We start from the raw sequence: 12,356 nt of genomic DNA, 5'->3' as shown, positions 1-12,356 counted from the left end.
AACGGCCCCCAACTTATCAGCGGCCACGCACACAAAAACCAACAATAAGCAGGAATGCCAGCCGACAGCAGAAGGTTCCCTTCCCTCCTTCACTATCAACCGTTTTGCCCCACTCTATGAAAAGAATGTTTCCCTTTAGATGGTTTTTTTTTCAACTAAACTTTGAACACCTTCAGGCCTGCACAAGGTGGAGTATTCATACATCTCCTGCGAATCCTACTAGAAATTAGAGACAGTGCTCGAAGGGGGTAATACAGTGCCCAAGGAGTGCATCAAAAATTAACAATTAAAAATGAACCATCATAAATTATACAAATAATTTGGCATTCAGCACGAAATGCGCATGTCTGCAATCTTTATACGCATAACTGATAATTACGATCATTATTAAACTGATTATATTTCGGTGGTAAAGATATTAAGTCAGAATATGAATTTGAACCCTCCTAAAGTACACTGTACATATGTACATATATCACTATATCTCATAAGCCAAGTCTAATATCAAACTAATATCAGACTGTTAGAAAATGCTCAATCTGAATGGCGTTCGCTTGGCTTGCTGCACTTTTGTAATATTATCTCATTGCCATTCACAGCGATTCGTTGATTGTGCACCCACCCAGGAAAGGATGTACAAGCGATACTTGAGAAATACTTCCCTAAATACTTGAAATGGATCATAAAATGCATAGATATACACATTTAAATATGCACATATGTATGTACACATGAATCTCCGCATATGTAAATGGCAGAGGAAGTTCATACGGAAATTGGTCTCTCTGTCCCATTGTCAGAAGCAGCTAATCTCCATATGCAGACACAGAACCAAACAGATACAGATACCCACACCCACACACACACACACACACACTGATCAGTCTCTGCGGAAACGGACCCACATTATGAATGCCGATCACAGCAGGATGGAGGATGAGGGAAAGAAATAAAAATTATAAAAGGGAAAACCAGCAACCAGTCAGCCGCAGTCGCAGTCGCCTACCCAAATGAAGCCGAAAATGAATCAAATAATGATTACATTCGCAGCGATCGAAATGGTTGTTAATATTCAAAGCGCATGCACCTGCACGACGCACACCCCATCCAGAAGACGAAGGCAGGGAAGAAGATGATGGACTGGAAGATTCAAAGCAGGCAACAGACAGAGAGAGTGAGAGAAAGAGAGAGAGAGAGAGTAACTTCAACAGGTAGACAGCAGGCAACAATAAACAGCTCAAAAATGGTCAGCCCAAAGCCCAAGAGAGAAAAGAAAGAATGGCAGGCTTTAAGCCAGGGCCCGAAGCTGTTGATACCCCCCCCCATGGATCGGACCGCTCTTACGGATCTATCCTTTATGTGTGATTTCGACTTTGGTGTTTAGGAACATAATGCTTCCCATGTGACAAAAATCACCCTCTGATAAAAATGGCCTCTGCAAGGGTATACATAAAATAAAATATAAATCCAGCAGCAGCAAAAGGATGGATTTGGATGGATATAAAATACATACACAGGCACACACATATGTGTGTATATTTTGCCACCGGCTTTTTTTGGGCGGGGGCGTCGACACTACATGAACACCAACACAAACACATACACACGCTCACACACAACGTACCCGAGACGGGGTTGCGGGAAGTTCAAGTTCAAATTTATTTTTATTATTTCATTCTTGTCTCCCTCTCTCTCCCTCTCGCTCTCTCTCTCTCTCTCTTACTCTCTCTGGTCTTTCCGGTCTGTCTGCCTGCCTGCCTGCCTGCATGTGCATGCATAAGTGTGGGACATTGAGCAAAAGAGGGAGTGGTGAGGAGAGCCTATGCTACAAGCTCAGCTTATGCTCATGCGCCCACACTCGCGCGCTCTCTCGCCGGCTGCTCAACGTTCTGGCTGCTTGGTTCTCGTTGTATTCGGCTCTCGTTCTCCTTGTCCATCTCGTTCGCTTTCCGTCTCTCTCTATTGTGCAGCGGTACACAGCGAAAGAGGAAGAGGCAACTGCAGTTGAACAAATGCAATGCCAAATATGGTTATACGCATCAGACACACCAAAAAATCTCGCTCTCTCTCGCTCCCCGGCTAACTCTGTCTCTCATTCTCTTTGGGGAATGGCCTATGTTATTGCTATATACTAAATATACGCTTTCCCCCAACCACCAGTGATCGATTCTGGTTGCATATATCATTGCATATTTACATACATATATATGTACATATGTGCACAAATAGAGACAGCAGCTGGAGGCCAAGCTTAGCTTTAGCTTATACTCTTAACCGGAAAGAACCTTTCTCTCACATTGCATAGAATACTTGTACATATGTATGTATGTACATAAATATGTATGTAGGTCGCACTCGCCCTGGGTTCCTCCAATCCCCTTATGTACGGATATATCTATTACATCTCTATCGATCGGCTAGCTCTGGTTTTGGGGAAAACACACACAAAAGTGAAAACTAAATTCGTCTATGCCTAAAGAGGGCATGAAAATGCGTCCAACCCGAATACATAGAAAAATAACGGCAAAGCGCAGAAGCTGTTATATGTAAAACATTGACTCAAGTAACAGGGATTTACAGTTTCCAGCTGAAATATATTTTTCCAACAATGTTAAAATATTAAATTAAGGTTGTTTCAGTGATCGAAAAATGCTCTTTTTTCCTGAGTGGAAAACCGATAGAAAACGATGCACATATTTTATTTGATATCTACCGATGTACATATGTATGTATGTACATAGTTAGTACAACAGTTAAGTGTCGGTGGAAAAGTTAACCGTATATTTCCCTGTAGCTTTTGCAGCGTCTGCTTATTAACATGTTTGTGGCTGTAAGGGCACTGTTAGGGTGCACTCAATTAGCCTTAACACTCACAAGCGGCGCCAGGGCAGAAGGGGTCAGAGTTCAAACGTTTAATTTATGCACATACTGACACCAATGCATATATGTACATACATACATACAAACATATGTACATGTATATATTTATGAATATGTTTGCTTATCATTAACATCAACTGCAGCTGTTTTTATTTCGCAATTACTCTTCATCTTCCTCTCTCTTTTGAGATGAGAAAAGTTGCTCTCTTGCATCTGCTGTGCGTATACTATGTGGGCATGGCAAGGGGGTGGTGGCTGTGTGTGCATTAAGGCTGAGGTGTTGAGGTTTAGGTGTGGTGCGCTCTGGTGGTAGTTCCTTGCTCTCCTCACAATTCGCCGCAAAATTTAGGGGAAGTTTCGACAACGCCTGCGCTCTCTCGCTATCTCTCCCGCTGCACGTGCAATTTTTCACATGTGCTTTTTGTCCTTTTACCGGCATGCTGCATGCTCTCTGCCGCTCTCTCTATCTCTCTCTTTCACAGGGTGGCAGCACTGCCCGACCTTCTATTCTTCTCGTCACAGCCTGAAGGTTAAAGAGCCTTAAGTGCCAGCTTCTAGCACTTTCCAAAAACCTTTGGCATATCTATGTTCCTGATTTGTTCTTCTTCTTTATTTTGTTCGTTTTTCAATTGGTTGTAATGTTTCGTGTACACACTATCGATGGTCATATCGGGTAGCGTTCATTGATCAAGGTCTGACTACCAATTTCAATTTAGCAGGCAATCAGACTGGGGGCCAAACTCATGTTAGGATAGGGGCGGGGACGGTGCGGCATGATGTCTCGTAGCATCGATAAGAAAACTACTACTGTGTCTGTAATTTATGATGATGAAAACTGTTTAGTTGCGCTGTCTTTGTTTTGTTCTTGCCGTTTGTAAGTTTTATGATTTACTCGTACATATGTATGTATGTATGTATTTATGTATGTAGTTTATGCCTGAAAATTCGGTACATACGCCTGCGTCATATCTTGGGTTACGTGACGCAGATCCAGCCCAACGCATGATAAAAAAAAACAATTATATTTACGTCGAAAACAACCGCAAAATACTAACACTTACAGGCCCTGGAATCTTTCAAACAAAAAATAGACTAAAAATATAATTCGATGTTTCATCTAAATTCCCGAAAGTTCCAATCATATGACTACAACTGCGGGGGGCATAATCAGCGGCCCCCAATATTCAATATTTCCCCATATGGCACCTGCTTTTCAAAGCCTCTTCAACCATTCGAGTATATCAGATGTTTTGGCCAGTACTAATGCTACGACCAAACCATTTATGATGGAGCATAATAATACGTGTACGAGTGTCTGCGGGGGAAAACATGGCTAGATGATAATGGCTGTAAGAAAACAACAACAACAGCAACTGCTGTTAATCTAATCGGCTCGGCTCGGCGCTTTATCAACGTCATGGCAACTGGCTAACGACTAACGGTACGCGTACCCGATCCATTCCGTTCCGTTTCTCCGAGCCTCGATAAGATTGCCATTTCGGTGGGAGGCGGGTGGCGGTGGGGGTGGGTTTCCAGCGAAGCTTACGCAATCGGTGTGACAGTGTGTGACAAAAAAGAACCCAAAGAAGAGGAAATGAACTCAATCAAGTAACGATGATAAATAGAATTTTGATAGCGCTTGTGGTCAAGTGGCATTGAGTGGGTTTGGGTGGGGGGTGGGGGATTTAGGGTGCGCTTAGCCCTGAAAATGTGGCCAGAATTGCATGTGATCCCATTGACCAAAGAGCACCACTTTCCGCGTGAATGAGTTTTTCCCCGTTCCCCCTCCCACCAGTAATCAGCAATTGTCACACACAAACGTATCTAATTAAATACCTTATTGTATTTTTATTGCATACGCCTCCAACCCAACTGATAGCAAAGGCAACAACACAAAAAAAAAGAATAAACAATGAGGAAAAAATTAAAGAAAGGTAACCAAATCGAATGAAAATGAGAACAAGAACGAGGCGAACAGCAGACCATGGACGGTATCAGCTCTGGAAAGTGGGTCGAAAATTGGGGCAAGGCAAGCTTGCCCTCTGTACTATTCAACATTTTCAAATATTTGAATTTGAAAAAAGGTTTCCTGGAGCGCCATCTGGCGCACTTAAATGTCACTAGTTTTTACTGATATGGCAGCACAGTTCAACGAAAAATTTTCCGCAGAGGTTTTTCTTCTTCCTTTGTGCGGAAAATGTTTCTTCTTCTTTTATGCGGATTTTTGTTTTAAAGGCTGCCAGATCAGTTCAAAGCGAATAACAAAATATCATGGTGTGGCAGCCCGCAGCAACTATGAATTGCACGAGTCTGGCAGCGCCACAAACAGCGATGTCACATTCGTTTTATGTTGTTTTTGTTTGAACCTCTTTATGTACAAAATGCAAAAAAATGACTTCTGAAAACTAGCCAATCTTGTAGAAAATTTATTGAGGAATTGGATAAAATTATTTAGTTTAGGGCTGAGAGGGCCAACTATCTAGTAATATTAAACTGAATATCAAAATTATGGAATACAATTTCAAGCAATAAAATAGAACGTCATCCCATTGCTGACCAGGGGGGTATTTAATATTTACACGAAATTTATGTAACTTTAACATATTTTACGCATTGCAGGTGAAAGATATTGGTGGCCATTTTTGTTTTGTTAGTAAAGAGGGGGGGGGATGGAGCTTCAAGAAGCCCTTGCAAACGGTACTATTTTCCACGGTTTAACAAAGGGTGATACTTTTTAAATATAGGGGTGTTAAGGGGGTTAAGTCTCGTTTGATCGCCGCACTGCCCTGGTTTTTTTATGTTGGTATTTTGTATCGTTATCGTCGGTCACACTAGTCGCAATGCAAAAAACGGTAAGAAGAAAAAAAAGCCGCTGCGTGCCCCCAAAAAAAAAGCCTCTTGCGTGCACGATAAAGGCAAGATATAGATAATGTGTGTGTACTTTGGCAACGCTTACTCATTGCTCGTTTCGTTCTCCCCCGCCCCGTGCAGCCGCAAGTAAAGCTGTTGGCCTGGCTGCTGCTCCTGCCGGTGTTCTGCTTGGTGCCGCCAGTGAATGGCTACGACAAGGAGATGACCGTCTATGTGGATGCGGGCAAGACGGAGTGCCTGTTCCATAGCGTCAAGCAGGGCGAGACGATTGACTTTGAGTACCAGGTGATCGATGGCGGCCATGGGGATCTGGACATCAGCTTCACCCTGCTTGATCCCATTGGCCTGGTGATAGTCAGCGACTTTAAGAAGCCGGAGAACATGCACCGGCACGATGTGGAGAAGGAGGGGGACTATCGCTTCTGCTTCGACAACAGCTTCAGCATGTTCAACCGCAAGACGGTATTTTTTGAGCTGATTGTGGAGCGTGAGGGCGATCAGCATCATGGCGACACACAGTGGAACGAGGATCTGGCCGATCTCACGCCTGACGAGTACTACGACATGAAGGTGCAGGACATCATGGACTTTATCGGTCGCATTCGGTTGCAGCTGAACAAGGCACGCCAACTGCAGGACATGCTCCGATCGCATGAGGCCCGCGACCGCAATCTGGCGGAGACGAACTTCCAGAAGGTCAACCACTGGTCGATGCTACAGATCAGTGCCATGATTGGCGTGGGTCTCGTCCAGGTGTTCATGCTGCGCAGCATTTTCGAGACCCACGGTCGAATGCATCACCTGTGGCGCAAGCTGGGCATTTGATGCAGTGTCCGCCGCCGCCAGGCCGAAGAAAACTGTGGAGAGTTTACCAAAGATGCGAGAGCTCCAGGTTCTGGTCCAGGTCCAACAGCATTTCAACTTTAATTTGGACATTTTCAATGCCAATTAGTATGTAAATTAAACTGCACGGCCTTAACCCATAGGCCGCCGCTTGCCATCATCTTAGGATATATACATACTAGTTCTACATGCATACAAACATACATACATACATATTTATTGAACATTGAAAGATTTATATACTATACATATATACCTATATATATAATATATATACAAACGTGTGTGCTTGCGTGCGTGAGTGTGTGTGATTGTGTAGGCATTGTTAAACAAAAGCAATTTGTAATTCTAAGCAATACTAAGAGGTTATAAAAATCAAATACAAACAATGAAAGCAAATCAAAGCGAAATGTGTACCTTTTCAATTGAATGCGCTCCACCAAGGGCTGCCTAAAGTACATTCTGCACTTACTTTTATCCGTTCTACTTAGTTTTGGTAATGGATACAGATCCTTACATGCTTTAGTCGTACCACTTGAGCAACCTTCACTTACATCAGTAAAATGGCCTTCGATCCTACCTCCTTTGGGCAGGGATGCATGATCTGCCCTCTTAGCTCTACCATATCTATTTTCCTCTGGCCCTCCTTCCTTTTAGGATACATTCTCTGCCCTGAAAACCATCCATCATCAGGTATGAAATGCCAGTTACCCCGCATCTGCTTGGAGCCTGCACAAGAGTGAACTTAAGCGGGCGAGGGGTTTTTCAACAGTTTTGTCATTTAATTCACTAAAAAAAAAGTAAGCCAATCCACATTACTACTAGCATGGTGTTTATTATCGACATTTCCAGCTGGAAACGTGCGCCTGCAACGGGCAGTGGTTGTGTGTGTGTGTGTGGAGTGACAGCTGCAGCATCCTGCACTCCGCACGCAGCAGCTTAGTGGCCCGGGTTTGTTTGTTGGCGTGTGTGTGTGTGTGGGGGGGAAGGATTGACAGCAAGACCAAGTCCAGAGCCAGAGCCTAAGCGGCCTTGTCCAGGCGCTTCTGGCGCTCCAGCAGTCGACGCTCGCGCTCAAACTCCTTCATGCGCAGCACATAGTCCTCGTATTCGCAGGTCAAGTACTCGTGCTTCTCGTGCGCACACTGATAGACAAAGGGGAACTTGTCCGAGCGGCAGGCCTGGTAGGCGATCAGCTTATGGGCACAGTAGTCGCGATCCTCGAGCGGCAGCTTCACCGATTCCATCTCCTCCTGGGTGGCGATCATGACGCGCTCCTTGCGCGACGCAAATCCCAACAGGGGATCGAATGTGGGCACCACGTCCGGACCGGGTGTCACATCTGGCTTCAGATAGTGATTCACAGCGTTGCCCATCCTAGGGGGAAGACAAGGACCAAAAGCTCGATTAGGGCATGCAAAGCATTCAAAATCACACAAAATAAATTACGTAAAATGTTTTCTCGTCGATTTTGTTGCGGCCTGCTGTCAGTTCTCTACTTCTTCTTCGCCTTTGACAGCTGCTGCCAAGGGCTGCCAACCTGTGCAAAGAGGCCAAAGTCAACGGCACAATGTTATCGATACATTAAATATTTTAAATATGTAATCTGCAATTAGCGGCACTAGAAGGTGTCGAAATAAAAAGAATGTTTTTTTATTCCAGACGTACGACGAAGGCAACAAAAAGACGATCATCCTATAAATAAAGAACCGCTGGCCTGCAACTTTCTGTTTGATGATTGTTTCTCCGAATTGAGCTTCAGCAGCACGGTAAGTACCCGGCCCTGGCAATCCTGCATTGAAAGATTACCTCTGACGTATTTTTAACATTAATTAAGGGGAATAGGATATAAACATGTCAATACTCAAAGCAGAAACCGGTTGACCAGTAGCAATAACGTTGACTCAGTTCGTTCACAGTGAACGTTCAATGAAGGACCAATAACTATCGATAGTCGTTCAATCGATAGATGGTTTAAACCATCGATGTATCGACGTTTCCCGTCGAAAAGTTTTAAAATGTTGTGCTACTTGCTCTCGTTGCAAAGTGTCCTCGGAGTGCAAACGGCAAATGGCGTAGGCGATAGTTAAGTTCAAGTTTTAGCAATATTTTATTAGAATGCCAATGCCAAATAGTTAATTCTTAGTTGTTTAATTCTATTTTGTTTTGTTCGTAAATTCTGTGCAATAAATTAGCCAAAGAAAAATCCAAGTTCGCAACTATTTTCGCTTGTTAAACGCTAACGGTACGGTTTCTTCGGTACGGTACGGTTGCCTGCTGCCTACGCAGTACGTTTTTACAGAGGTGTATATATATATATATATATAGATATCTATATAGAGAGGAAAATATCGATTTGACCGCTCTGAAGGAAAGATGCCCGCTAATATGGTGGGACTATTGAATCCCATGAAATATGGTGATCATTTCTACGAGTTGTTTACAAACCAAACACGCAGGTAATCCTAATAAGTACAAAGGACAATAGCTGTATCCCTCTTTTGCTTCTGTGGGGTTGAAAAATCGATCGAACCAACGCAGCCGCAGCCGCAGTCGCAGTTTGCTGCACTCTCCTCCGTCCTCCTCCCTCCGCCATCAATCAACCCCCGGCAAACGGGATGGGGATGCGAAAACGGGGTTGAAAGTAGCCCGGCGACGGCCCATTCAAAAATCAGCTCGACAAGTGGGCAGCACCGCTGCATCAGCTGACCCGGCTGGCTACCCATTTGCTGCCGATTTTGGTGTTGTTTTTGTGTTGTGTGTTTGTTGCCATCCCATCCCATCCGAGAGAGAGACGAGACCGAAACGACCGCGACCTGCATCACTCTTTCGAATTACAATTTCCGTTGGCTCATGTTCCGATTCAAAATATATCGAGTGCGCGTGCAGGGCCGGTCCGGTCCGGTCTGGTGCCGTTACTCCAATGCATGCCTGAATCCATAGGAATGTCCCACGCTCTTTTCGTCCCACGCACATTTGTTTAATCGATACTCCACCTCTCTTGGCCCACACCCACGCAGGCGAACCCACAATGAGAGGAGAACCCTCACCAAGCGCAAAAGCCGCAAGGAGAAGTCGGCGGCAGCGATGGCGGCCGCTGCTGCCGCCGCCGTGCTGGATGGGAATCCCGGTGGCATTGTGAATCCCCTGGATCCGCCACTGGTCAAGGAGCAGCTGATGATTATGCCCTCGTTCCCGGCGGGCCACATCGAGCTAGAGCCAAATGCCTCCAAGTTTGCCGTCTTCTCGGCCATTCGCACCACAGTCCTGGAAGCGGAGACGCGCTATGCCCTGCTGCAGGAGGGTGGCGGCGGCAGGGAGGCGGGGATGGGCCTGAAAAAGTGGGCCGCCAATTTGGACTCATCCTGCTGCCTGCTGTGTGCTGCCAGCTGCTTGGCCAGCAACATTCTCGACTGCACATGTCACGCTCAACTGGCCCTGGCTGCCGGTGCGCTCGGCGGTGGCCCAGGGCCGGGCATAGCACCTGGCGGAGCTGCCATCGCTGGCCTTATTGGTGTGGTGATCGGACCCGGTGGTCCGGGCGGCTCCAACGACAAGCGCAATCGCCGCGACAGTGCCAACAGCGATGCGGACTCGGACACCGAGGAGCCCACCGAACGGGAGCCCGTCTATGCCACCGTTCCGCTCATCGTGGGCGCCGGACTGCGCAGTCTGTTCGAGCTGATTGCCGACGCCCGCCACATTCAGCCGCTGCTCTGCACGAAGGCGCTAAAGGCTCTGCTCGACGTTATCCAGGGCCAGCAGCCCGAGTCCTTCAAGATGGAACCGGAGGAGCTGATCAATCCGCTGTACGACCTGTTGCTCGATCTGGCCACCATGCCGGCGGCCCTCAACTCGACGACCGGAGCCGAAGCCAATTGGTCGGCCATGGCCTGTGCCGCACTGCTGGGCCTCTGCATTGCCCGCGGGGACACCGGCAAGATGCTCAAAGCGATTGCCGCCATGCTCATGTCGCCACGGCAACTCTCTGCCCAGATTGTCCAATTGCCGGCCGTGCTGGCCGCCCTCCAGCACACGGTGATCAGTGCGGCGCTGAACAAGCCGACACGTCCGGATTTCCATAGCCACGGAGTGCCGCACAATTCCCTGATCGATGAGGTGAGTGTTTAGCCCGCCTTTTTCCCCGTGTGGCTGCTCAAAGTTGATTCCTGATTTCTTGTAGTTCCCCTTGAAGCTGCCTGAAGTGGGGCCCGGAGGTGCCGAAACGGCACCGGCCATGGCCTGTGACGGTGTCTTTCTATATCTGCTGTACGATGGCTATCTGCTGAAGATCGGCACTGGCTTTGGGGGCTCCTACAAGGGGCATGTGTACGCGCAGAACGATGACTTTACGCGCGAGCGGAATGCCTGGCTGGGCTACAGTGCCGGGCATTTGTATTTCAGAAGGAACTGCAGACGGAATACGGGCGATCAGCTGCAGCTGGTCGGCCTCGATACGCTGGCCCTCAAGTCGATGAGTCCCCTGAATATGCTGGCCATGCGTGAGGGCATCAACTATGTCCTATTTACCGATGATGACTCACTCCATGCCATCTGCAGCAATCGCGATGTGAGTGGGAATGAACCTTCCAACCTTGCAACCTTCTTTAAACCTTAATAATTATGCTCTGCTTTGCAGGACACCCTTGTGGTGAAGAAACTGAATCTGTACCACAACAGCTACAGCAGCGAACCGCAGCCGTTTGAGCTGCCGCTGCAGCTGGCCCGCAAGAAATTCCGCACCCTGGGCTATGCTGCCTTTGAGGATGATCTGCTCAACCAGCATCAGGTGCAGCGCATCCAGTCATCGCACAACAGCTTTGAGCCCAAGCTGCCGGCCACGTGTCGGGATGCGGATGTGGATGTGCTGGGCATGGCCTGCGGCAAGGAGTTCGGCCTGGTTAGGGCCAGCAACGGACGCGTCTACTACTATGGCAAATCGACGGCCCTGGGCCTCAAATGTGTGGGTCGCACGCCCTCGCTGAAGCTCACCGAACTGATCATATCGAAGGCGGCGCACATTGTCCATGTGGCCGTCGGCCACGATGGCATCCATGCGCTGCTGGTGAACGACGATGGGACCGTTTTCTTTGCGGGCACAGCACGCCGTGGCGAGGATGGGGACACCAGCAAGAATCGCAGGCAGCCGAAGGCGGTCAAGCCCAAAAAGATGACCAAAATCGATGGCCATGTGGTGGTGCATGCGGCCTGCAACAATGGCACCTCGGCGTTTGTCACCAAGGCCGGCAAACTGATCATGTACGGCAAGGATACGGCCCACTGTGATGCGATGGGCTTTGTCACGGAACTATTGGATCAGCATGTGACGAAGGTGGCCCTGGGCAAGGCCCATTGCGTGGCCCTCAATGCCAAGGGGCAGCTCTTCTCGTTTGGCCTGAACAACAAAGGTCAGTGCGGACGGATCTTCAACAAGCTGCAGCCCGTCAAGGATGTGGCCTCGTCGTCCTCGGCCGCCTCCTGCTTTGCCGCCCTGCTGCCGCCGGATAAGCGCTACAAGCTGGACCTATCGGCCCTCTGCGACTACGATGATCACAGTCTGGTGCAGGGCCAGTGCCGCGTCTGCATTGTGTGTCGCGAATGCACCGGCTACAATGTCAGCTGTGTGTCGGCCCTGAATGTGCCGCTCGAACAGCGGCTGGCGGGCAGCATCTGCCCCTGCGGACACGGGGATGCGGGCTGTGCCAAATGCGGTCTGTGTGCCACCTGCATTGCCCTACAGGATAACGATAATGGTGTGTGTT

At 47.8% G+C, this 12,356-nt stretch overlaps 3 protein-coding genes across 3 annotated transcripts in view; 2 read left to right on the top strand and 1 right to left on the bottom strand.

Moving 5' to 3' along the window:
* The first annotated feature begins 5,668 nt into the window (after positions 1-5,668).
* Positions 5,669-6,795, top strand: LOC111076897 (transmembrane emp24 domain-containing protein 5). Its single transcript, XM_022370936.2, has 2 exons — positions 5,669-5,732; positions 5,872-6,795. The coding sequence occupies exons 1-2, from the start codon at positions 5,721-5,723 to the stop codon at positions 6,574-6,576; spliced, it is 717 nt and encodes a 238-aa protein (XP_022226628.1). The 5' UTR covers positions 5,669-5,720; the 3' UTR covers positions 6,577-6,795.
* Positions 6,796-7,355: 560 nt separating this feature from the next.
* Positions 7,356-8,152, bottom strand: LOC111076893 (NADH dehydrogenase [ubiquinone] 1 beta subcomplex subunit 7). The gene is made up of 2 exons (XM_022370932.2): positions 8,044-8,152; positions 7,356-7,971 (listed from the first exon to the last, which is right to left on the bottom strand). Exon 2 carries the CDS (start codon positions 7,968-7,970, stop codon positions 7,617-7,619), a length of 354 nt encoding a protein of 117 aa, XP_022226624.1. The 5' UTR covers position 7,971; positions 8,044-8,152; the 3' UTR covers positions 7,356-7,616.
* Positions 8,153-8,944: 792 nt separating this feature from the next.
* LOC111076890 (E3 ubiquitin-protein ligase highwire) overlaps positions 8,945-12,356 on the top strand; it is a 43,283-nt gene continuing 39,871 nt past the window's right edge. The window contains 4 exon segments of the mRNA XM_041591938.1: positions 8,945-9,053; positions 9,615-10,713; positions 10,778-11,164; positions 11,234-12,347. Of these exon segments, the coding sequence (XP_041447872.1) occupies positions 8,971-9,053; positions 9,615-10,713; positions 10,778-11,164; positions 11,234-12,347 (2,683 nt within the window). The 5' untranslated portion in view covers positions 8,945-8,970.

The sequence above is a fragment of the Drosophila obscura genome, unplaced genomic scaffold, assembly GCF_018151105.1.
Source record: "Drosophila obscura isolate BZ-5 IFL unplaced genomic scaffold, ASM1815110v1 contig_165, whole genome shotgun sequence".
Lineage (NCBI taxonomy): Eukaryota > Metazoa > Arthropoda > Insecta > Diptera > Drosophilidae > Drosophila > Drosophila obscura.
Note: the sequence above shows the minus strand (reverse complement) of the source record. Positions and strands in the feature narration are given on the sequence as shown.